At 39.6% G+C, this 23273-nt stretch overlaps 3 protein-coding genes across 6 annotated transcripts; all 3 read left to right on the forward strand.

Annotated features, from left to right (window-relative positions):
• Positions 1-2925: 2925 nt before the first annotated feature.
• On the forward strand, positions 2926-8178 carry LOC125019396 (histone-lysine N-methyltransferase SETDB1-B-like). The gene is made up of 8 exons (XM_047604148.1): positions 2926-3227; positions 4027-4128; positions 4606-4959; positions 5084-5248; positions 5968-6169; positions 6315-6388; positions 6866-7056; positions 7435-8178. The coding sequence occupies exons 2-8, from the start codon at positions 4029-4031 to the stop codon at positions 7543-7545; spliced, it is 1197 nt and encodes a 398-aa protein (XP_047460104.1). The 5' UTR covers positions 2926-3227; positions 4027-4028; the 3' UTR covers positions 7546-8178.
• A 688-nt stretch (positions 8179-8866) lies between these two features.
• On the forward strand, positions 8867-13874 carry LOC125020045 (histone-lysine N-methyltransferase SETDB1-A-like). Of its 2 annotated transcripts, XM_047605257.1 has the most exons (11): positions 8867-8942; positions 9428-9602; positions 10232-10338; positions 10435-11001; positions 11221-11339; positions 11391-11592; positions 11789-11990; positions 12109-12182; positions 12889-13079; positions 13169-13244; positions 13332-13874. In XM_047605257.1, the coding sequence occupies exons 2-11, from the start codon at positions 9433-9435 to the stop codon at positions 13337-13339; spliced, it is 1716 nt and encodes a 571-aa protein (XP_047461213.1). In that variant the 5' UTR covers positions 8867-8942; positions 9428-9432; the 3' UTR covers positions 13340-13874. The 2 variants fall into 2 exon arrangements, with proteins under 2 accessions (XP_047461213.1, XP_047461212.1); XM_047605256.1 differs by having other exon boundaries at positions 11221-11592.
• Positions 13875-14064: 190 nt separating this feature from the next.
• On the forward strand, positions 14065-23252 carry clk2a (CDC-like kinase 2a). 3 transcript variants are annotated; one of them, XM_047604413.1, is made up of 14 exons: positions 14065-14233; positions 15769-15974; positions 16101-16380; positions 16499-16510; positions 17365-17455; positions 18229-18295; positions 18824-18940; positions 19069-19235; positions 20141-20235; positions 20457-20586; positions 21052-21134; positions 21427-21506; positions 21618-21708; positions 21828-23252. In XM_047604413.1, exons 2-14 carry the CDS (start codon positions 15769-15771, stop codon positions 22014-22016), a joined length of 1608 nt encoding a protein of 535 aa, XP_047460369.1. In that variant the 5' UTR covers positions 14065-14233; the 3' UTR covers positions 22017-23252. The 3 variants fall into 3 exon arrangements, with proteins under 3 accessions (XP_047460369.1, XP_047460367.1, XP_047460368.1); XM_047604411.1 differs by lacking the exon at positions 14065-14233 and adding an exon at positions 14460-14595; XM_047604412.1 differs by lacking the exons at positions 14065-14233; positions 16499-16510 and adding an exon at positions 14460-14595.
• Positions 23253-23273: the final 21 nt, after the last annotated feature.

The raw sequence follows: 23273 nt of genomic DNA on the forward strand, positions 1-23273 counted from the left end.
AAACAGGAGAGCTGCACGTTTCAGTTTTTGTTTTGTGCCACCCTAAAAAGAAACCAGTTCTTGTTTCTTCCTCTGTCCTCTCACTCTCCCCTATTGTATTTTGGCTACAGGCTAAAAGACCTCCTTGGCTAATTGCATAAAGAGTGGGATCGCTTTACCTCCGTGCCCCACACTCCAGCCTCCGGCGCTCTGGTCTCGTCACTGGCAGCCTCACTGTAACAATCTCCATTTTAAAGCAGCAGGGTCAATTTCCATCCTGTTGTTGCATCTGCCTCCGCAATTTAATTGCTAATGCGTCTCCAGTTTCCCCACCCCCCCTTCTCCAAACGTCTGGGCTTTCCTTTCCACGCCCCCCTCCCCTCCTGCGTCCCGTCCCTCTCTGTAAATCTTTCCCTTTCCGTTCACGTTAAGTTTCCCCTCGTGCCTCAAGGCGCCTTTTCAGCCACTGAGTAAGCTCGGTGTCGTTGGAGGTGCTGGAAGATGGTGGTGTGAAGTCTAATTGGTGACAGCGATCAAGTCCGTCCTGACAGGAGAACAAAAGCGATGGGGTGTTTGATTCACTTGCGAACTGTGTAGAGCGTTATTCAATTCCTGCTTAAGTATTAATAAAGGCTTTACACGCAGAGCAGGGGGGGAGGTCGAGAGGTGCAAGTGCACGTTTGTGTATCTCCTGTGTGTATGCATGAGTCTCTGCGGGCGGCAGCTCATTTGTGGGCTGCTCGTTTTTCTCGTAGTGGTCATGAAAAGAGGAGGGGGGACGGTGCAGACTTTGGTAACTGACGACTGTCTCGTGTAACTTGAGCAATAAGGAACCTCGGTGGGAACCATGACGGAGATGCTATGAAAGCTTTTCAAAGGTTTGGAGAGAACAGACGGTGCAGTCACTGACGCCAGTTCGAGGAAAGATGGTGAGTTTGAAATTGAAAATTAGTCACTAATCATCAGTAGTTAGTACCCAGTGCTGAATACAGAGGTTCGCATCATAAAGTTTTGATCATTGATGCAGCAAGAGATGTTGAATGGCATCTGAAAAACTAGGCAGAAACAACTGTTAACATGCATATGAACTGTATTTAACTGGTGTGTCACCGTGTGCATTACAAAAAAAGAGGTACTTATACAAAGTAATCAAAAACGGATTTGAATTTGATTTGGGATTTCCGGTTAAGAGATTTTCCAGATGCTGATTTTCCTAATCTGATACACAAGGAATTTATGAGTCTGACTCTTAAAGTAAAGTTTTAAAACAAAGACATAATACTTTTTAGTATTTTACGGCCGAGGTGTTGATATAGATAATTTTTATTGTCAATGTACAAGTACAAGTACAGTGAAATACAGATGGGGCAAACCCATTAGGTGCCTAGGGTCCAAAAACGAGGATATTCTGCTAAAAATAGAAATATTTAAATAAACTTAAGATGGACTTAAAAAAAAAAACTTAGAAATGTACACTGTGCAGTTAAGACCTGAGAGAGCAACAATAATAATAGGCTGAGGCAAGGTGAGATTGATATTTTAACTTTTCCGTTGCTCAATTTCAAAATGAATTTCACTCTAGATGATTTGCTCTGCAGTTTTTACAAGCTGGCATGCACACGGTTAAGGTGCAGCAATCTACTAATAGAGCTTAGGGTTAGCTGTTGAATTGTGGTAAAAATATCAATGACGGAGCCCTTAAATAATCCATTCAATGAGGGATTCAGGGGCTGGTGGAAATTTTATTAATATGCTAATTGATAGTTATTTGATTGTGGCTTTGATGAGGGGTATACAGCTGACACATGAATATAACATGCACAAGATCAGATCATATCATTGCCACCTTAAAACACATTTGAAATACTGGTACAATGAATATTTTACTATTTCTTTCTCGTATCAAGTGATCATCTCAACAGCTCATGTGCACACGAGCCTCCATAAAGTTAACTCTGCTCAACTGACAAGGAGAAGAAGCAGTTAGAGGGAGATCGGCCGTCACTGTCGCCCACATGGACCAGGCTTCTCTACCTGCACCGCAGTTCGAGGTGGACGTGGACCTGGGCTTTGCGCTCTTCTTCCTCTTCCTCCTGTGTTTCTTCCTTCTGGCGACGGTTGTGCGATGTGCTCAGACGGTGGTGGATCCGTACGGCTCCATCTCCACCTCCACTTACCAGGAGGAGCAGATCACTTGAGAGAAATGAGAGAGAAATCCACGAAGACTCTGCAGAAAAAATGTGAACTCTACATAACACGAAGGGGCTCGGATTATTTTGGACAAACAGAAATGAAATCAAAACTCCCATGACTGTGTTTGTTTCTGACTTACGTTTCTTTTGAATAGAACAGGGGTGAGTTATTGATACGAGGAACACACCCAGAGGCTTGGGCCATGTAAGGCTCATCCTGAAGTGCTGTTTGAAGGATTAGAAAGAAACGTCAAAGAATCTAGTCTTAGTTTTATTTACTTCTGATGACCAATCCTTTAATATTTGTCTGCCAATCTTAAGAGAAATTTTGTATCTGAACACAGCTGCATAGTATATGCATCACCTACAGCAAGCCTAAACATAAACATTAAACCATTAATAAAAAGGAAAATGTATGAAGTTAGTCAAATAGTTGAAATGATTATTACTTTGTCCATGGAAACATCTGTCACAGTTAAGGTTGCAGCTGCATCTGAATATATTTCTTTGCTCATTCATACTTTCTCATTGTAGTTCTATGTAAAATAATTCAGTATTTATGACACTCTTGAATGAACTATGAAGTTTCTTACTTTTTTGTACAATAAACTATTTTAATGCGATTTACCCGCTGAGTTTGTGACATATTTTTTTAAGTGTCCACTAGCAAAGAAAACTGTTTGGTTTACAGTCCCGATCCGCATTACCTCAGTCAACCTGATGGCAGCGGTGGTGCGCTGTTTTATTTATCTTAAAAACCGAAGAAGAAGAAGACAAAGGCGGAAAAAGAAAAATAAGCAACAACACTAGTGTGCAGTGTTAGTTTGTGCTATTCTTTTGTTTAGCAAAACACAATTAGAGTGCACATGGCTTTAGATATAATTTGTCTTGCAGCGGAAATGTAAAACGCGTGTGTTCTGAAGCGGGTTGTTTCTTCAGTGCTAGCCTGATAGCTAACAGCGACAGCCTAGCTTCACACTATTATTAATTAATTTCGCTTGTGTGCATGATCAGGCTTGTGTCATTTTGAGGCGGTTATCTGCAACGCCAGAGCAGGTAAGTGGTTCGTTTTGGTTTACATATCATGCTTTTATGCTAAGCTAATTTAACACAATTAAGTTATGTCTCTCATGTTGCACTGCAATTGTAAAATGTGTTTGGACTTGTTGAAATTGCTAATAGACAAGTAGATACTTAATTTGCCTCAAGGGAAATTCAGTGTTCACTAGCTTCATCACATAGAATAGAATATTATGATAGCATATAATAATAGTAACAAATTACATTGCTGTAAACGCAATGTTTACGCAGCCTGTAGCGTGTCCGCATCACATGTTAATCCAGCTGTTAATCGTAGCAAATGAGAGAGCGCTTGGTAACACCTGCAGTGCACGTGACAGGTTACAGTGTTACTTAACAAAATCTTGTAAACCAGATTGGATTGAAGCATTGTGATAAAAAATTAAAACTCTAACCTTAACATGTTCTAAATATCTGCATAGTATTCGTTTAAGGTTGTAGCAGGAGAATCCAGTCAGCAATAAAATTAAACCCCAGATGATGCAATGAGTAGCTTCTTATTTCTTAAACAATCATCTCGAAACACACATGCCATGGACTTGGAAAAGATGTTGGTCTGTTTGTGACATTGAACTTATCCAAACAGCATGTGTGCTGTAATCAAAGCTAAAGCGGTCCATGTATTAGAAAATAAGTTGCAAGATTTACTGTTCATTGCAGTAAAATCTTGCGATCTGGTGTGCAACATGTGGCTCGGGTTCATCACGTCCACTGCCGATGTATCTCTGGGTGACGTTAGTTCATCTCCTCAGTTTAATTGTGCGGTGATTTGCAGAGATGATGGAGGTGGACGAGTTGGAGGCGAAACCCTTGGAGATAAAGTGGCCCAAAGAGGAAGTAGAAGATAACATAAAGAAAGAAGAAATAGATGATAAAGGTAAGAAGTACAAGGAAAGTAAGCACAACAACTTTAAGGCTACAATATTATTGTCTTTATTGACTGATTATCTTGCCAAATCATGACATTATTTCTCACCTCTGACTCAAAGGGGATGTTCACACAAATCTACAAGTACAATGCTTTAACCATATACAAAAACATTAAAGAAAGGCAACTGGATGTTTCTTGAAGATGTTTGACCATCCATCCAAGTAGTTTCTTTGGTCATGAAGGACTGTAAGACTGTAAAGTTTTTAGATATACTATGACTTAGGTGACTTGATGAATCTTCACAGACAATGCCTTAACCACCAAATTGCTGGTAATTTGCTTACAAAAAGAACTCAAAGAGTTGCCTAAGGAGTTTCTCATTCATCACAAGTCTGTTTGGACTAATTGATGCAACTTAAGGACACTTTGTTATTGTCTTGATTGCTGCAATTCACAATCTCACCAGTGCTTTTCTCTTTGCAGAATTTACATCTCACTCCCTAAATGAGTCCACTCCCACCACGAGTGCAACTCACTGCAAGACGGAACCATGTGTTAACGGCACGGACTCCCTCAATCTAATAAAAAGACCAGTGGTGGTTTTGACCAGACTCCCTGAATATAAGCTTAGCATTCTGCGGCCACCAACGCCTCAGCAGTTTTACAGTGAGGACGAATCCCTCAGCAGCTCTGACTCTGATATGCAGTGGGAACCAGGAAATAATTCTAGTGATTCAGATTTTTCACTCTCAAACAGTAAACAAAAGTCTCCAAAACTCTCAAAGAGCAACACAGCAAGAAGTCCTGCAACACCAGTGAGCAGTAGCCACAGCAAGGGTATGGCCATGAACATAATCATATATATTATATTATATTATATTATATTATATTATATTATATTATATTATATTATAATAAATATTTAAGTTCTTTAAAAGTCCTCTTTTTTTGTCTCTTTCAGTGGCTGAAGTAAAACCTGTTCCACCACCTTTAGCTCAATCGTCTCAAGACACAATTACACGCCCCAACTTGCCAGAAAAAGAAATAAAAGTGGACATGGTGGTGCTGGCCAGGAAGAGAGCCACAAGATGGCAGAAGGGGAAAATATTGGATATAATTACAAAGGGTAAGAGAAGATACTCCATTATCTCTCCAGCAGAACCGGCCATGTGTGGGGGACAGAAGTTAAATTAAGACTTATTAACTGTTGGTATGGTTATTTTGTACCTCCGTACAGCAGTTTGGTCAACTGAGGTTGTTTTTGAAAGTGCTTTAGAAATAAACTTTGACTTGACAAGTGGCTTCCCTTCCTCCCCTGGAGTTTTCAGTGTGGTGAGGGGTGTTGCTCATTAATGGAGACAGTGTGGACGCCAGATGTTATAAGTGACTCTAAGTGGACTCACGAAGGTCTAAGCTACAGGCTCTTTCCATGTGTGCTTTAGTTTCCTGTCTCCATCACTTGCAGACAAGGCAGTTTCTCATAGTTTGAGTAGATCACGTGAGACCGTTTGAGGACGTTTCATTGGTGCTTCTAGAAGTTTGTCATAAGCTTTGAGGAGACTATATTTGTCATTGAGTGAAAATTACTTTTTTTTTTTTTCGGCATGACCGCACTGAGAATACGACACCAGCTTCAGGTGACCAAAATAGTAAAGTAAAGCAAAAAATAAATTTAGATTGTCTGACTGCTTTATTTTTTTCCAAAATAATCCCTGTATGCAGATTGCTTGATTACTTGGAAGTATTTGTGTAAGAATGAGTCTGTTCTAAGATTTTTTTAGCAACATAAATGGTGGATCATTCTTAAAGATTTTATGTATTTTTTTTTTTTTTTTTCATTTGCAGAAGATGGACGGTTAAAGTACAAAGTTAGCTTCGAAGAAAAGGGGAAGAGTCTGGTGTCTGGACACCACATCGCCTTTACCAACACGCCAAAGCTGGAGGAGCTGTTCATCGGCGCCCGTGTGGTGGTTCAGTGTCAAGAAACCAAGTTCTCGTACCGGCCTGCTATTCTGGCCGAGCTCCCGGGCAGAAAGAACCGCTTAAGGTGTGTGTTTCAATCAGTGTTTACCCATACATCTGTGAACCGAAGACTTATTTTTAAAAGAAATCAATAAGTAGCAGTCGCGCCAAGAAAATCGAAATGTGTGACTAAATATTTAATGTGATGCAAACACGTTTATATTTTCCAGGTTTTTGGTCTTTTTGGATGATCACACATCGTTTTACGTGGGTTTACCTGCAATTCACCTTGTGTGCAGACCATGTGAGTTTGGCTGTTTTCACACTATAGGCTGCCTTTATTTGAAATTGAGATTTAGGTCTATTTTAGCATTTTTTGGTTGTGACCTCCTTAATTTGTTTTCCTTATTTGCTTTTTTGTGTTACTTAACAAAAGAAGAATGTAGATATGTCAAAATCCTCACTCATTTGTTCTCACTGACCTCTGCTGACGCTCTATATTAAAAATGGGAAAAGTAGGAATTACATTTTTCATGCTGGCAGTCGTCTAAGAATTTCTTCTTCTTTCTAAAGTAGTGAAAAGACACTACTATGAGGATTTACATAATGCAGAATTAACCATATGCATGCCTTTAGAAACTCCGTTTTGTCTGGATAATAGATGCTGAAAAAAATCTAAAACCATATATCAACACATTTTAAATTGTATAGCTGTCATACTTTAGAAGAGTGATCGATTTTTAGTTTATTTTGTTGTTGTTGTTGTTTTTTTTCTCAACAGTGCAAGATGTTTTAAGCAACCTTCCAGACGGCCCTCACAAGTCATTCATGAAGCAATACCTGAGTGACTGGCCGTACCCTCGATTGACCCAGTACAAGCCTGGATATACGGTTAATGTAGACTTAAATGGAGTCTACCGTTGTTGTAATGTTGAGGCGGTCGACTGCAGCTTGATGCAAATTGTTTTTCAGGTCAGTGTCTTTTTCATTTTTCATTTTAGGAGCACTTGTGCATATTGCATGCAAAGAAAAGGCTCACAAAGCAAAGGTCCACCTTTATTTAATCAAAAGACTGATAGATTTGTACAGGATTGAAATGGGAAATTTCAAGTGGATCAAGGTCTGTGGAAAATTATACAAACTATAAGTTGATTGAGTCACCTTCTCCCATCAGAGGAGAGGCGTTGACCAAACCAACACAAAAACACAAGTTTTTACTTTTTACTAAAGTAGAACTTAAAGGAATACTAACAGATTTAGTATCTGTACTTACGTATACATTTAGCATCATTCAACATGACTGTTTCTGATGCTGTAAATATATGTATTATGTCTTTATGCTACCTGCAGGAAAGTCAACAAAAGGAGTGGATTTACCGAGGCTCCGTACGACTGGATCACGTGGCTAAGTTCCTGGAACAGAAAGAGAAGGGCGAGCCCAAAGATGACACTAAATCATAAACCCACAGAATCTGGCAAACGTCCAAGTGTACATGGAAATGTAATAAATAAATGCTGTGTCTATAATGTCCATCAACCTGGAGGGATGTGCCATCGGATTTGACTTTGAGTTATAAGTAAATCACAGACTCAAGCATGTCTGCTATGCATTCATCTTTTCCTTTCTGTGGTTTCACATTTTGTTCTCTTACATTTCCAAGTTGTGGATAATTATACACGGTATCTATTTCCAGAAATTTGGATTAAAAGAAATCAGCATTTGGGAGGATTTAATCGGTATATCCTTTAGTAGTGTGGCAGTCCTACAGCTGTCAGCTGACTGATGATTGAGAATATGGTTTTAATCTGTACTTTCCATAGCTGAAATGTTTTTTTCATTTTTTTTTTTATAAATGTATATATTAATGCACAGAGAAGACAATTATGCCTGTTTTTGGTTGTATACGCATCACTACACGAAGGATTGATATATATTTTTCCATTTTTTCTTTTTCTTTTTAAGATGATATTCTTCCCACATTTGAAAGACATAAGATTTGCATTACAAGTCCAGCATTAACACACAAAACTATGTTTGGTAGTATGTTGTGCTTCTGTACTTCAGTAAATAAACGCTAGGTTTTATTTTGATACATATTCATTGTGGTCACTCTCGTTCTTAATATCTTTTTCAAGATGAAGAAAATGGTTTGCATTCTATACTAACCGCTTTGTCATAAAAAATATTGTAAAAAAAGACATTTATGTATTTATTTGCTCTGTGCTCCAGTATCTTGGAAAAAAATCTTACAATACTACAGAATATATATGGTTTGTCTCAGCTAACATCTAAAGAAGTACTTTAATCACCTGTCACATTAATGGGAAAGTTAAAGGCTCTGTGTGTTATTGCGTAGCTTTACAGACATTATCCTCAAAGTTGCCTAAGACCTACACATTGCACAACATCCATGCAATAACACCTGATGGTGTGATGGTACATAAATATGTACTACTAAATAGTAGTTGTTAAAGATGTTCACATTTAATAACTAATGAAAATAAGTCAGTTAACACAAAACATTGTACTTGAGCACAATTTTGAGATATTGGACTGGAGTATTTATCTTTTTGTGATTATTTTTTTTTTTACATTGCACTTAATTCCCTTATTCCACAGCTTCAAGTATAATAATAAAAAAAAAAACATTTTGAATTATCCTCTGTTTTAGATTAAGCACATAAAGCATTTACAGTAAGATGAATAAGTTTAATCAGTTGCCAACATTTTGCAATGAAATATATTAAAATAAAAAAGTTAATGTCCGTAAAGAAACACAGAGGGCAGAGTTGAGCTAATCAATGCTTCAGCACGACGCGGAGAAGAAGACGCACTTGGCGGACGTTGATAAAAAGAAGTAAGATATTTGCTATATTTGGTGTATTTACATACAAAATATAATGACATACAAAAAAAAGGAAAGTGCAATGGAAGAGGATAAAGCGACTATTTTGGCAGACGTGTTTCTGACACGTTTCTTAGGGTTAAGAACAAGCACGGAGCCCGTTAACATGATGTGTATATGGGTCTCAGTGGAACTTCACGCACTTTCCACGCAACTTTCCTAAAGCTAGGAATCTCAAGCAGTAATGAGGTCCACTAAAAACGGAATTAAAAGTAGACCCCTTAAAGCCCCTCACACAGATAAGCCACAACATTAAAACCACTGACAGAGAGAATTAAATTACATTGACCATCTTGTTACAACACACTGTTCTTCTGGGAAACTGTTGGACCTGGCATTCGTCAGGTCCAACAGCTGAACCATAAGAGATTACTGGAGTTTTCTGATTATGTTAATGGCATTTAACTTTAACTTCATTAAATGTTTGTGTGTCATAGCGATTATGGACGGGGATGAGATTGAGATGACCAAGGAGGAGCTCCAGATGTGGATCAGAGACAGGGTAAAGAAGAGCAGGCTGACCTCCCCAGATGTGCAGAAGAAATGCAGTCGGTTGCGGTCTGTGATAGAACGCAGGGAGAAGCTGGCTGCCGACTTCCTAAAGCTCTGCGAGTGAGTGTTGTTTCTACCCGATGCTCTTATTTCTGCATCTTCTTGCTAGTATCTAGTATCTGCGTCTTAGTAAACATGGCAGTCATGCAAAAACAGATCAAAATGAGTCGTCCGTCCTATTTCTGTGAAACTGTGATATTTTGCCCCAAGAGAAATTCTCCAGACTTGACACAAATGTTCATTAAAGACACGCTGATTAGAATATCACAAAATGTCAGACAAATGTCTCATGAGATAATATAATAAAGTTATGACATTTTATAAAATAACAACGTTATAGGTGACATCATAATGTACTTTTATTAAATTCCTTCAAAGCCTTTGCTGCATATATTCTATCTGTCTGGACAGATGTGCATGTTAACTTGCCTGGTTGATGGAGTTTTTATCTATAACCAAGGGATATATAATTTTTTGATGCTAAAGACAGTGTTGCTTTAATACTAGTTTGCCTGGGAAACTTCGAGTTTCAGGAGCAAAAACCACAACTTCGTGGTCAAATATGATTATGAAAAGAGTTTTTCTTTTCTATTTGGGCTGTGTGAAATAAATATCCACAGGTTTTACCAAGTAGTGGTCAGTGTCTGAAGGGTTTAATAGTTCCGATTATGAGATTTGGTGTTTTTCAGGTCTGTAGCTGCATGTGAGGAAATTGCGAAAAAGCAATACTCTTTGCTGGGATGGGAGTACAAGGACTCAGATTCTGATGAGGAGGAGGACGACGACAATCCTACAGGTTGCGTTGATCCACAAGTGATGATGCAAAAATGAGATGCGTTTAAGTTGTTTTGTTTGAGAGCCAAAATTTAAAATGTGCTTCCTTCCCTTATAGGACGTGTGCATTTTCCCTCTGAGACTCAAGACCACAACCGTCCAACTTCTAAAGTTCCTCTTGCTCTGTCACCAAATCTAGGAAACAATGAAAGAGATAATGGGAAACAAAGCCCTCTCCCTTTAAAAAGGAAATTAGTAGTGGTCTTGACTAGACTTCCCTCGTCTGCTCTGCCCCAACCATCTCCTCACAACAGCGAGGATGAATCTTTAAGCAGCCCAGAGTCTGATATGTCGTGGGAACCAAAGACAGACTCAGGCGATTCTGATTGTTCTTTATCATCTGTGTCAAACAAGAGGAGAAAGCTAAGTCATGGGAGTAAAAAATGTGGCAAGACCCATGAAATGTCCTCGTTAAGCGCAGACTCGGATGCTCGAAACACTGGAGCGAGGACCTCAACGCCCACAGCCAGAATGAGTGCCAGTTCTGACGTCAGTGGAGCAAAAACCTCAACAACCCGAGCGAGTGCAAATACCGATGCTCAAATCGATGCAACAAAAACACTCCAAACCAACACGGATTCCCGCACCAAAGGCAAGGCAGTGAATACATCAAACAACGCTCAGGGTAATGGCCCCAATGAACACACTCTATCGCTGTGAAACATTTTCAGATATGCTAACAAGGAATACAGAAATACAAGAAAGAAATGTGTAAATTTTAAATAGGCTGATAACATTTAGCCACCCACACCAGAGTTTTGGGGATAATTTGACATTTGTGTGTGGACAAAAGTTCATCAGCTTTAATAATAAAACTAACATATTGCTCTGTTTGCTCTGGCAGGACTAGTCCCTGCTCTACAGATCTTCGTAGGATCTTTAAAGCCACAAGCTACCAAGAAGCCTCAAAAGCAAAAAGAAGCTACGAAGAACCCTCAAAAGCAAAAAGAAGCTTCCAAGACCCATCCAAAGTCACAAGAAGCTTCCAAGACCAATCAAAAGCAAACAGAGGCTACCAAGACTACTCCTTGCGTGCCACAAGGAGATGTGGAAGCTACCAAGACTACTCCTTGTGCATCACAAGTAGAGGTGCAATCTACCAAGACCACACCACACAGGGTGCCAAAGGGAGAGATCCGCTTGGACATGGCGGTCGTCGCCCGAAAGAGTTCCTTCAGCTGGCATCAAGGGACAGTGTGTGTTATAATTACAAAGGGTAAGCATTTAAAGAGAACAAAGAAGAAAGAATATGATGCTGCACATTTGTCATCATCTTCATCATTTTATGTTGCAGATGCTCCTGCTTAGAGAGAGTTATGCTTGAAGAAATGCTGCAAATGCTTTTGAAACAAATTTGCCATATTGTAAATGTTCCTTTTTTTAAATTTATTTCATTATTATTATGCTTTCAGAAGACGGTAAATTGAAATACAAGGTCAGTTTTAAAGATAAAGGGAAGAGCCTCGTGTCCGGTCACCACATTGCCTTTGACACCATCCCAAAGTTGGACTATCTCTATCTTGGTGCACGGGTGGCGGTCAAATGTGAAGTTGAGCCATCTGAGTTCTTGCCTGCTGTCCTGGCAGAAATGCCAAGCAGAAAAAACCATATGAGGTTTGTATCGATCATATCATATCATATTTTTAATGAAACATTCAGATTATTCAATCGAGAAGTGAATTCAGATAAATCATAGTTTATTTTTAATACTAATTTTCCCCTAAATTTCCAGGTTCCTGGTCTTTTTTGACAATTCCACGCCAGCCTATGTTAATTTACCTTGTCTTCGCCTGGTGTACAGACCACGTAAGTTAAGACCGTTTGGTTAATCTGTTTGGGTACATTTTGTTGTGTGTGAAAGTGTTTTTTGAAAACTTATACAGTCTTGGTTAAAAAAAGCTTCAGTTGATATCGAACAACCCTGTCTGATGTTGATGCTATGTCACTCTCATTTATGCTAATCCCCAGTTTTATTAACTTTTTCAAAACTTTTTAACATCTAACACAACATAACAGAATCCAAGAAAACCAACAAATGCACGAATAACTTTAAGAAAAGTGGGTAGCTCTAGTTCTTTGAGTTAAATGGATCTTAACTTTACTCTGAACCCTTCATTTTTACAGAAGTAATCTGTAAAAGTTTGCCAGATTTTCTGAAATTGCTGGTTGTCATTTTCATGGTAATGTTGCACCAGCTGTTTTTCTCAACATTACGCCCACATGTCCCACATATCACATGTTTTTTTCCACGTGGAGAAACTAGGCATCGTTGATGACAACAGACACATTTATATCATTTAGAAAAACAAAATATGTGCAGTTCTAAAGAAATCTATAACTGCAGACTAGACACACCATAGATTAACCTTTTATTTATACTTTCTATCCCCACAACTCACATAAACAGTTTCCCGTGTAAGAGTTGAGGCTGCTTCCTGCAGTGTAGCGTATCGTATTGTCAGTAAGAACAGTATCAAGATTTATTTATTTTTTTTTTAATTTTCTGTGACAGTGCCGGACCCTTTGGCGGATATTAAAAACAACAACCACAGGAGTTTTGTGAGGGAGTATATTAGATTATGGCCATACCCGCCTCAGACTACATATCGGGCTGGACAGACCCTCAAAGTGGAATTCAAAGGACAGCAGGAGAAGTGTGAGATCCTGAAGATCGACTGCAGCTTGATACAAGTTGTCTTTTTGGTCAGTATTTCCAAATGTATTCTCAGTGTTTTCCTTCATCTCGTGGTTTGTATTTACACCTTTTATATTTTATGTTTCGTCGTGCTTAGAACGATCAACATAAGGAGTGGGTCTACCGAGGCTCCTTTCGTCTGGAGCACATGGCCAGAATGCTGCAGGTCACAGGTAAATTAAAATCTTATGCTAACAATACTGAGTAATTCAACGTATTTATAATATCTCATTTGTGTCCTCTGTATTCTTGTGAATCAGGTCACTAAAGGGACCATGAAGAGCTGGATGGACACTCGACTCCCATGTAGTACTGCTCTTGCTGAACTTTAATGTGTTGTTATTGTCCAAGATTTTTGATTGTTTGTGGTTGTGGCATTTTTTGTTTTGTTTTGTTTAAAAAAAACATTGTGACCCATAAATGTGATTAAGAAGAAAGAAGCTGCATAAAACCTGCAATTAAAATAAGACAAATAAAGAGGCTGTTAAATTATGATTATGATTATGACTATGATTATGATTATTATTAATTAATAAACTTGTCGAGTCGAATATAAAAAGACGGCATTAGAGCACTGTGTCAAAATAAAAAACGCCTCTTGAAACAGCCCTGTTTGCACCAATTACATTCATTCATTGCTTTTGTTGTATATATTGTATTTTATAGCTGCTTTAGCTTTTTTTAAAAAATCTTTTAGCTGCTTTATATATATTTTTTTTATTGCTCCCGAACCAAGGAGCTGCCAAACTGTATTTAGTTGTTTTTCAATGACAATAAAAGTTTTTTCTTGTTTTCTGTTCTTATTCTTCTTATTCTAAGTTCGTTTCTTCTTTTTGAGGATGAATTAAAAAATAATAACAATTAATATCAAATAAAAAAATATTGTACATTATTTTTACAGTTTCTTTTAAGTCAAATATCACATCTGACTTTGGAATTTATTTATAACTTGGCTCGTTAGTTGGTTTTCTGCGGTCATGTAGAAAGTGCAGGGAGGCGCTTCAACCGCTAGTCCAAACCAGGCAGGAAAAAAAAACACAGGCTACTGCTAGTGATAGCAACAGAGCTGTAAACATCGGGCCACTGAAGAGATAGAAGAGAAAACTGGAACGCCACCACGGATTTTTTGTGGGATAAACGCACAGGCCTCGCTGCTAAAACGGTACGAATCACACATACGAGCTTTTCTCGGTGTTAAATAAGCTCCGCTGCGATCAGCTAGCAAGAGTAGCCGATAGCCGTAGCCAGCTCAGCTAAGATGGCGGTCAAATTATTTACATTAGCTAGTCGCTAGCAGGGCTTTCTTACTCCTACTACTATTGCTATTTGAACAAGTTGTCGTTGAACGTAAAGCCACCACCTCTTTTATTAAGCGAGTTTGTGGTGAAAAGACGAAGAGTGGCAGTCGTTAAATGAGCGGTGGTTGTTGAAATTAACGGCTATTTTTTTTTTTTTTTTTTACTGACGTTAATGCGGGTGTTGCATCGTCTTAACACGGTAGAGGAAAAGCATTGGTGTCGCTTGGTGAGTAGCTAACACTATTTTATGAACCCGGACTGCTGTTGCGTTTTAAATATAGTTGGGGTGTAAGCGACACGACATAGTGGCATAATTACTAGTGACTCCCCAACGCCGATTTGTTTGTTGTTTAGAACCGTTTGAAGCACCCCCATGTTTACGTGGCTTGTCATTACTTTAATTGGATCATGCAACAGGGTTATGTACATTAATACCCGCATATTAATGTAGTTCGTTATTCATACACTTGCAGGGTTGTTCTAAGAGCCCCCTGTTTAGCTACACGCCCCCCTCCCATGTGAAAATGTAGCTGTAAAATCTGGATCAAAACAAAAATGAACCTTGGCTTATTTTCATGCCCTACGAGCAATAAAACACGAAGGAAAAACGAAAACACTGGCTGAGGTTGTCATAGTTCACGTAAGAAAAGGCTCAGTGCATTTTGAAAACATTTTGTACAATGGGCCTTGTATATTCATGCTTTGCCACCAGTTAAAGGGCAAATCATTTAATGTAATAACTTTTACATGACATTTATTTCTATTCACACAAACATCCCATCTATCTTTTCCAGGCCGGGGCCCTATGTCAAATTTGAAAACCCACTGTGGCAGAGTCAAAAAGTTTCCCCACCCCCCACATAATTTATAGGATGCATGTGCACGTTGATACATGCTAAAGTTGGAATTTTAAACGTGTACCTATGCTTCAGATATGTACCTCCCTATGTACAATCGTTGCCTGAATCTATAACTTTGAATCTGTCCATTGCACTGAGCTGACAGTTCTGCATAATATCAGGAAAATACAACCATGTTTCTTTACCACATTTGTTCACTGAGCAGTTGTCTGTCGGCCTTCTTGATCTGATATTTGACATTGGTCCAAGTGCATTTAAAGCTCAGTCAAATCTAAGGTGCTGACAATGACAGTTTGACTACAACTGGTTCTTTTACTTGGTGCCACAAATCGCTTGAATCTGGCAGTGAACAGCTGTCCCACTAAGGTCAGCCTCGGGCAAAACGTAAAACTGCTAGCAGGCGTTTCCAAGTTGTAAATGTTCCTTAGAGCTTAACATACATATGACATTTAATGAACTCTATAGGGCTTTCCCTAACCCAAACCCTCATTTTTTATATTGAGATTAATATTCTGTTTGTCCTTCCAACAATCCACTAGATGCCTCACACGAGACGATACTCGTCTTCGGACAGAGACAGTCGAAACAGCTACCAAGAACGCCACAGAGACCGAGACAGAGGGCGAAGACAGGGTCGAAGGCACAGAAGATCACCTACTTACTCATCCAGCAGCGACAGAGAGAGAGACCGAGACAGAAGGGGACGAGGACACAGACAGGAGCCAAGCTATGTACGCTCAAGAAGGTATGTCTGTGTTTGGTTTGCACTACACTGAATATATTTTCAAGGATCTGTTCTTTTTTTGTTTGTTTGTTTTGAGATTGTCTGGTTGTCAGTCTTTTCAATGTACGCTTCTCTCCACTGATTCAGTCGCAGCTATGACAATCGCTCAACGGAACACCGACCATTTGACCGAAGATACTGCGAGGGATACAGACGGTTGGATCAGAGCAGAGACCATGACAGAGAGAGGGAGCCACATGGAGCAGCCGATAGTTACTACCCACGGGATTTCTCCCCAAACATGTACGACTACCGACGCGGCCGTGAGAGGGAGCGCGAGCGCGAAGAATCATACCGGCGGAAGGGCAGCAGGCGTAAGCACAAACGAAGGCGGCGTAGAACCAGGTCCTATAGCCCATCCACCTCGGTGAGTACAGCCAGACCTGAGATTGTGTTTTAACTCTCCTCATCCTCCCTCTTTTTACCTGCACTATCTTTCACCCTTGCTATCTCTCTCTCTTTCCCTAACCATTTACTCTTTACAGCCCCTGGACTTGGTAAGTAGTTCAAACTTTGTTTTGTTTTTGTTCTGTCGAAGGATTTTTTTTTTTTGTTTGTTTAAGTGGGTTTTGCTTAAATTGGCATTTCCTTTTGGAAGAGCATTTTCATTTTTTAGTCGTTGATTAACAGTCAACTACTAATTCTTTCTGTTCTTCACGTACACCCGACACTTTCCTCAGGTTTCTCTTTTAAAACATATCGCTTGTTTTGTTGATAGCCTGAAAAAGTGAAAATGTTCTACCAAACAAAATCTAGATCTCAATTGAATTCAGATTTCTTTTTTGAAGTTACTGGCAGAAATTATACAATGTTTTGTTTGTGTGGGAACACTAAACCACACCTTAAATATTTTAAACGTAAGTGAGCAAAAGGTTGAAATTCGATGTGGTAGAAATGTTGAGGTTTAACTACATATATACTCTTTTATTTTATCTTCGTTGTATAGAAAAGTACAGAAAAGTCAGCCTGAAAAGTTTATTGTTAGCTGTCTGTCACTGTTTTAGCTGGTTTTAGCGTTGATGAATGGATATGCCAGTTGCTTCCTTGTTTATAAGCAGCTGTGGTTTAAAGGGAGAGGGGGGAGAGGAGCAGAGGACAACATGTAATATTTGACTTGTTCCCTTGCACTATATTCCTATCGTTATATATTTCCTTCACGTGGTGTCATGCGTGAATCGCCCCATGACCATGAAACCCACCTACAACCACAACTACATCAACTACCACCCTCCTTCCTCCCTCCTCATCTACCTGTGCCGCCTGATGCCATGGCTGCGGCTGCCCCTGAACCCCCCCTGCCCCCCTTCGATCGTGTTGTGATCTGCTGATGGCGGTTTGGGTTCGAAAACAGCGGAGCGACAGCCGGACGAGGGCACTGAGTGTGAGGGACGACGAGGAAGGGCACCTGATCTGTCGGAGTGGGGACGTCCTGCAAGAGAGATGTACTCACTGCCACTACTCTATCGTAACCCTTCTCCATATGAGTATTAAATCATAGAGCATTTACATGACATGGGAGTGTCTGATGAGGATGCCTTGCTAGAATGCTCTTCGCTCTAGCTGAAATAGCAGGGTGGATTGCAAGAATGTTGAAGATTTTGAAAGGGACTTAGATATATTCTGCTTTTTGTTCTAGGATTTTAAGCTGTGGAGCATTTTCTGTTTCACAGGTTACTTGGCTTTCCTAAACGTGTTTCTGTTGTGTTTTAGCTTAAAGCTCAGCTACAGGTTCGAATCTGTAACGTAAGCTAATTATTTTCCACAAAGGAGGTTTGTAGTAGAAAGATTGTCGTTTCATTATTATTTAGTCGTTTCATCAAAATTAGAACAAACATCTCACATATAGACACTTGATTTACATTGAACACTTAATAATTCTTTTTCACAAGGTGCACTAATCAGTTTTCTACATTAACCCATATTCTTTTGGGCAAACACAGCCATGTCTCATAAGGCTGTGCCATCATTTTTCGATGACTGCAAATTGGTCATCAGAGGAAGGGAGTGCTTTATTGTTCAGTTATCATAGACTTCCTCATAATGTCTTAAGCCTGCCAAATTGAACAGGCAGCGATACGGAAAGGGGATGGGCGCTAGCGCTGATTCGCCTGTCTTTTGCTTTATGTATTCTTTCTCAAGCCCACATGTCTAACGCTTCTGTTCTCTCTTTCCCTGCTCTCCCCCTCTCTTCCTTTTTTTCTGTTTTGTGTTGCAGACGAGATTGTTAGCACTTTGGGGGAAGGCACCTTTGGGAGGGTGATGCAGTGCATCGATCATCGGAGGTGTGTGTCCGCTCAGACAGTAAAACAGCATCTGTCACTGTCTTTTCAAGACCTCCAGTAGAGAATAGTTGGTCATTGTGCTGGATTTTTACTAACAGCATGAACCTACGTTTTTTTGTCATGCTAGTATTTGAAGAGGATTAAATATACAGACACGTTATTACTACTGGGTTTTTTTTTTTTTTATTCTTCCAGTCAGTGGCTTTTAACTAAAGACTGCCGCGTTAAAATGTCCCATTCTACTGTTTTTCTAACTGACGTGGTGCAGTGTACTCAGAAAATCAGCTCTTTGGTATTTTAGCCCCAGGCGGCTGGGCCACTCTGTAAACTTGGGGCTGTTTGTGCCACTCTCTTTGTAGACCCTTTCTTGTCCTGTGACATGGTTAGAAATATACATCAAACAAAGTAATTCTCATGATCAGTGTCGGGCACATACTGAGCATTTTTAACCAGCCAAAGATGCTGTAGGAAGGGACTTCTCTGATTTTCTCTTTTGACTCTTTGCCTCATTTTTTTCATGCTTTACAGGGGAGGAGCCCATGTTGCTCTGAAAATTATCAAGAATGTGGAGAAATACAAGGAAGCAGCTCGCCTTGAGATCAACGTACTAGAAAAGATTAATGAAAAGGACCCAGATAACAAATTGTAAGTCCTGCCTTCTGCAGTCCACTAATAAAATATAGACATACCAGTAATGCCAATTTGTTTAGCACTAATACCGCTCATTTCATTTGCTTAAATGAAAGCATAACCCTATTCTGTTTGTCTTTCAGCCTTTGTGTACAGATGTATGACTGGTTCGACTACCATGGTCACATGTGTATCTCCTTTGAGCTGCTAGCTCTGAGCACCTTTGACTTTCTTAAGGAAAACAACTACCTGCCGTACTCAATCGGCCAAGTCCGACACATGGCCTACCAACTCTGTCTTGCTGTGAAGTGTAAGTTATATTTATGTCATAAGAAACCTAACACCTTTAACCCTTACGCCCTCCTCAAATGTACAACCCTCAGGGCACCTTCGTAGCAAAAATGTACACGCACAACGAAACTGGCATAAAATCCTCATACATCAATATTTTCTGCTTTTTTCATAAATCACGTAAACAACTTCAGACCTGCTCAAAACTACAAAAATGTCCCTAGCTTTCAGGATTTTAACCCTTTAAATGCCAGTCTAATGAATCAAAGTATTTATTTATTTATTGAACATAAAAACACGACAACCTGGTAATAACTACCAGGGGTGTGTGAGTGTGAGTGTGTCTGTGTGTTCCTGTGTCAGTCACATCAGTTTTATTGCTAATCTTTGCCATAGGTCCCATCCACCTACTGTTTATTTTATGGAAAACAATTTTGTTTATCTCTAATGAAGATTTTTTGATACATTTTCCTCAAAATTAGTAGTTGTGCAACAAATGGATACTCTGATATCAATGTCTCGTTTTGTGTCTTGTTTTGTGCAAAGTGGCCTGATTAGATCCATCGGGTTGTTGGTAGCAGATCACTGTTAAACCACATGAGGGCACTAAAATTAAAGTGGTGCTGTGTGAGTTTGGGCCTGCCCTTTTCAGTTGTTTAATTTACTACCACAAATGTGAGCATGAATGTGGATCTCATGTTATGTATGTGTGAGTGTTTTTTAGTGCTTTTGTTTATCAATATGTATTTGTTACTGTTACTGTAAGAAAACCATAAACATCTTGTAGTAATGTATTTAATCTTAGTGCTGAGAACTGAAAGAAGGTTACATTGAAATACCTTTACATTGTTGGTTACATTGTATTTTTAAGTTCATTTTATGACAACTGGGAAAGAAAAAATAATCTTTTTTTTCCCTCTACAGTCCTCCACGACAACAAGCTGACACACACAGACCTAAAGCCTGAGAACATCCTGTTTGTAAACTCAGACTTCACTATGTCCTACAATGTAGAGAAGGTAAGGGAAGCAAAGGTTGTTTTTTTTGTCTACATGCAGGCTGGTTATTTTGCTTTGAAGAAAACAGTTTTTCTGTGGTAATATAAAAATGCTTATTGCTGTCAAGTGTGATCAGGTTTTCTGTGACCCATCTACCAATAAAACCAAGTTTGTATTAGATTTGTCATAAGAAAATTATTGTTAAGTCTGGCACTTGTGAAAATCTCTTGTCTTTCTTACAGAAACGAGAGGAGCGGACCGTTAAGAGCACTGCAGTACGTGTGGTCGACTTTGGCAGCGCCACCTTTGATCATGAGCACCACAGCACTATTGTGTCAACACGACATTACCGAGCCCCTGAAGTCATACTAGGTGAGAATGACACGAAGATGGGTTTGGTGGTTTCTGTTTTCCCTTTAGAAACCTCCTGTGAAACAAGCCCCTCTCAGAACCACCACCCTGATTCTTCTCTTGAGAAAAAACCTTTAGGGTGCCTTGTATGTAGGAAAAAAAAGTTGTTTCCCTCTTCTGATTTAACGGGTAACAACAGTACTATTGCAATAGCATTGAGGTAAACTCGGGCTGTTTTAAATGAGGAGCACAAATAATATTCTATATTTGCCCATGAATCATTGCAACACTCTGCATGTTAATTACTCTGCGAAGTACGTGACATTTAAACTCTCAGCTGGATTGCCTTGTGAGCTAAAATTCAGAATCATTTCAGCAGAATTTGTGTGACGTTAACGAGTCTTAACCCCAGCATCAATAACTCACCACGTATGACACACGTTTCTACGTGTTTTCATGCATTAATTCCCTGGTTTTGTCCTTCAGAACTTGGCTGGAGTCATCCCTGTGACGTGTGGAGCATTGGCTGTATCCTGTTTGAGTACTACTTGGGCTTCACCTTGTTTCAGGTACCCAGAGCACACCACTTATTCCAGCCTTTCACTCACTTATTACAGTGATAGAGCTATATTGATATTTTGCCATTATCTTGTTGAACATTTAAAGAGGTAGTATGCATGCCCACTTCCATGAAGGACAAGTATTGTAGTATTTAGTGAACCCAGTGGTCAATTTGGCAGAAGTTACTTCATTTAATTCTGGGAGCTCTGCCAAACTCTGTTACTGTATGTGGCTACAGAACCTGCAGCAGTTTAACTCTTACTATCTTTTGAATTCTTATGGTCCTTCAATTTCTTTCAGACTCATGACAACAGGGAACATTTGGCCATGATGGAAAGAATCCTTGGACCAGTTCCCTCTAGGATGATTCGAAAGACCAGGTAAGAAAACATAAAAACAAATGGTGTTTTAAACGAATAAATCCTTTTTTTTTTTAATAGAAGACAACATGTCCTTGAACACTGCTCACACACAATGTCTTACATTCACAGGAAGCAGAAGTATTTTTATCGTGGCCGTCTGGATTGGGATGAGAGTTCCTCGGCTGGCAAATACGTCAGAGAAAACTGCAAACCATTACGGGTAAGACGAGTGTATTGTGAGCGTGAAAGTTATGAATATATGTATTTTGTACCAGAGTTTATTCCTTTGGCTCATTTCTTTTCTTTCTTTCTTTTTTCCCCCGTCTGTCCTCCCATCAGCGGTATCTTCTATCAGAGGCAGAGGAGCACCACCAGTTGTTTGACCTCATTGAAAGCATGTTGGAGTACGAGCCCTCCAAGAGGCTGGTGCTCGCTGACTCACTCAAACACCCGTTCTTTGAAAACGGGGGCATCGGTGAGGCAGCAGGCAGCAAGAACTGGGAGGGAAACCGGGACATCAGCCGGTGACCCATAAGCCTTTAAAGACTTCTTGACGGAGGAGATCGAGTTTTTTCTGTACGGAGCGGCAACTGTTGAATAAACCGGGGCTTTGAAGGGTTTATGTTATTTGTCATTAAAGCATGGACACCTTAACTTCTTGCTCCTCCACCCTGCCCCTCCGACGTCCACCTCTGCAGCCACGGGAGACATGTTTTTGCGGCAGAGACCCAAAATAACGCACAGAAGACTGGAAACGAATCTTTTCTAACGGTCAAAGCCTCAGTAGCGGCCAACCAATCTTAAATGGAAGACTGATTATATCCACAGTAGCCCTCTATGCAGCTCCTGTCTTCCTTTTGACCTCTGGACCACCTTCCTCCCTTCCGTCCATCCGTCTAATATTTTCATCAGCATGTAAAGAAAATAATTCACCTCTCTAAGGAAATAAGCATTTCTGCTGTCAGTCATAGAAATCTCAGCTTTGGAGAAGAAATGTCTTCCGATTCTGAAGTCCAAGGGAAGGGTAAAAAGGAGATAGAGCTGTATATGCAGCGTAAGTCCTCACCTACACACTTTTAAACATGGGAGACATGCAAGGTATTCTGTTATGCTAACATCAAGTCATTAAAATTGAATATCTCTTTGGAAATTGCTCCAGTGGAGACGGGTGTCTCATTTTTTATGTTGTTAAGTGAGCACTTGCATTGCATATAATTTTTCCATGTTTCTTATTTTATTATGTATAAAAGGAATCCCCCCCCCCCCCCCCCTATGGAGACTCCTTAATCTCTGGTCGGTGGGTCTGTTATTATTTGCCACTGAGATGATTATGGTGATGGACACTCCAGTCACGCAGGCATCTGTTACCTGTCTTACTGATAAAATATATGTTTATGTTAAGCGATGCTTTCTGTGTGTGTGTGTGGGTGTGTTTGTGTGAGAATGTAGGGGTGTGTGTGGAGTGGGTGACACTTCCATGTTTTTTGCTCATTGGTTTAGTTAAGCATTAGTGATGGGAACACATTTAAACTTTAAAAAAAAACAAAAAACTTAAAACTGCCTTTTCCATGTTTGACATGGTCAGAAGTTTCTCCACTGGGGTTAAGCACACAGCTCCTGATGTATTTATTATGAGATTCAATAGGTCATAGCCCCCACCCCCTCCACCCTATACATGACTGTGTTATTTTTTTGTATGAAAACGCGTGTAAAACTGTATATATGTATTATTGTGTAGAATTAAAGTCCTACTGGCCAAAGGCTTATGGTTCTCTCAGCATCAGT

Source organism: Mugil cephalus, chromosome 14 (assembly GCF_022458985.1).
Source record: "Mugil cephalus isolate CIBA_MC_2020 chromosome 14, CIBA_Mcephalus_1.1, whole genome shotgun sequence".
NCBI classification, from domain to species: Eukaryota; Metazoa; Chordata; class Actinopteri; order Mugiliformes; family Mugilidae; genus Mugil; species Mugil cephalus.

What these genes read in the sequence shown, in the direction of transcription:
- LOC125019396 (XM_047604148.1), top strand. Translation starts at nt 4,029, where the DNA reads ATGATGGAGGTGGACGAGTTGGAGGCGAAACCCTTGGAGATAAAGTGG. An exon ending in GAGCAGTAGCCACAGCAAGG is followed by an intron (nt 4,960 to 5,083) that starts GTATGGCCATGA and finishes TGTCTCTTTCAG; the next exon opens with TGGCTGAAGTAAAACCTGTT. An exon ending in TGATGCAAATTGTTTTTCAG is followed by an intron (nt 7,057 to 7,434) that starts GTCAGTGTCTTT and finishes TGCTACCTGCAG; the next exon opens with GAAAGTCAACAAAAGGAGTG.
- LOC125020045 (XM_047605256.1), top strand. Translation starts at nt 9,433, where the DNA reads ATGGACGGGGATGAGATTGAGATGACCAAGGAGGAGCTCCAGATGTGG. An exon ending in GACTTCCTAAAGCTCTGCGA is followed by an intron (nt 9,603 to 10,231) that starts GTGAGTGTTGTT and finishes GGTGTTTTTCAG; the next exon opens with GTCTGTAGCTGCATGTGAGG. An exon ending in GTGTGTTATAATTACAAAGG is followed by an intron (nt 11,593 to 11,788) that starts GTAAGCATTTAA and finishes TTATGCTTTCAG; the next exon opens with AAGACGGTAAATTGAAATAC.
- clk2a (XM_047604411.1), top strand. Translation starts at nt 14,542, where the DNA reads ATGCGGGTGTTGCATCGTCTTAACACGGTAGAGGAAAAGCATTGGTGT. An exon ending in AAGGACCCAGATAACAAATT is followed by an intron (nt 18,941 to 19,068) that starts GTAAGTCCTGCC and finishes TTTGTCTTTCAG; the next exon opens with CCTTTGTGTACAGATGTATG. An exon ending in TGGGCTTCACCTTGTTTCAG is followed by an intron (nt 21,135 to 21,426) that starts GTACCCAGAGCA and finishes AATTTCTTTCAG; the next exon opens with ACTCATGACAACAGGGAACA.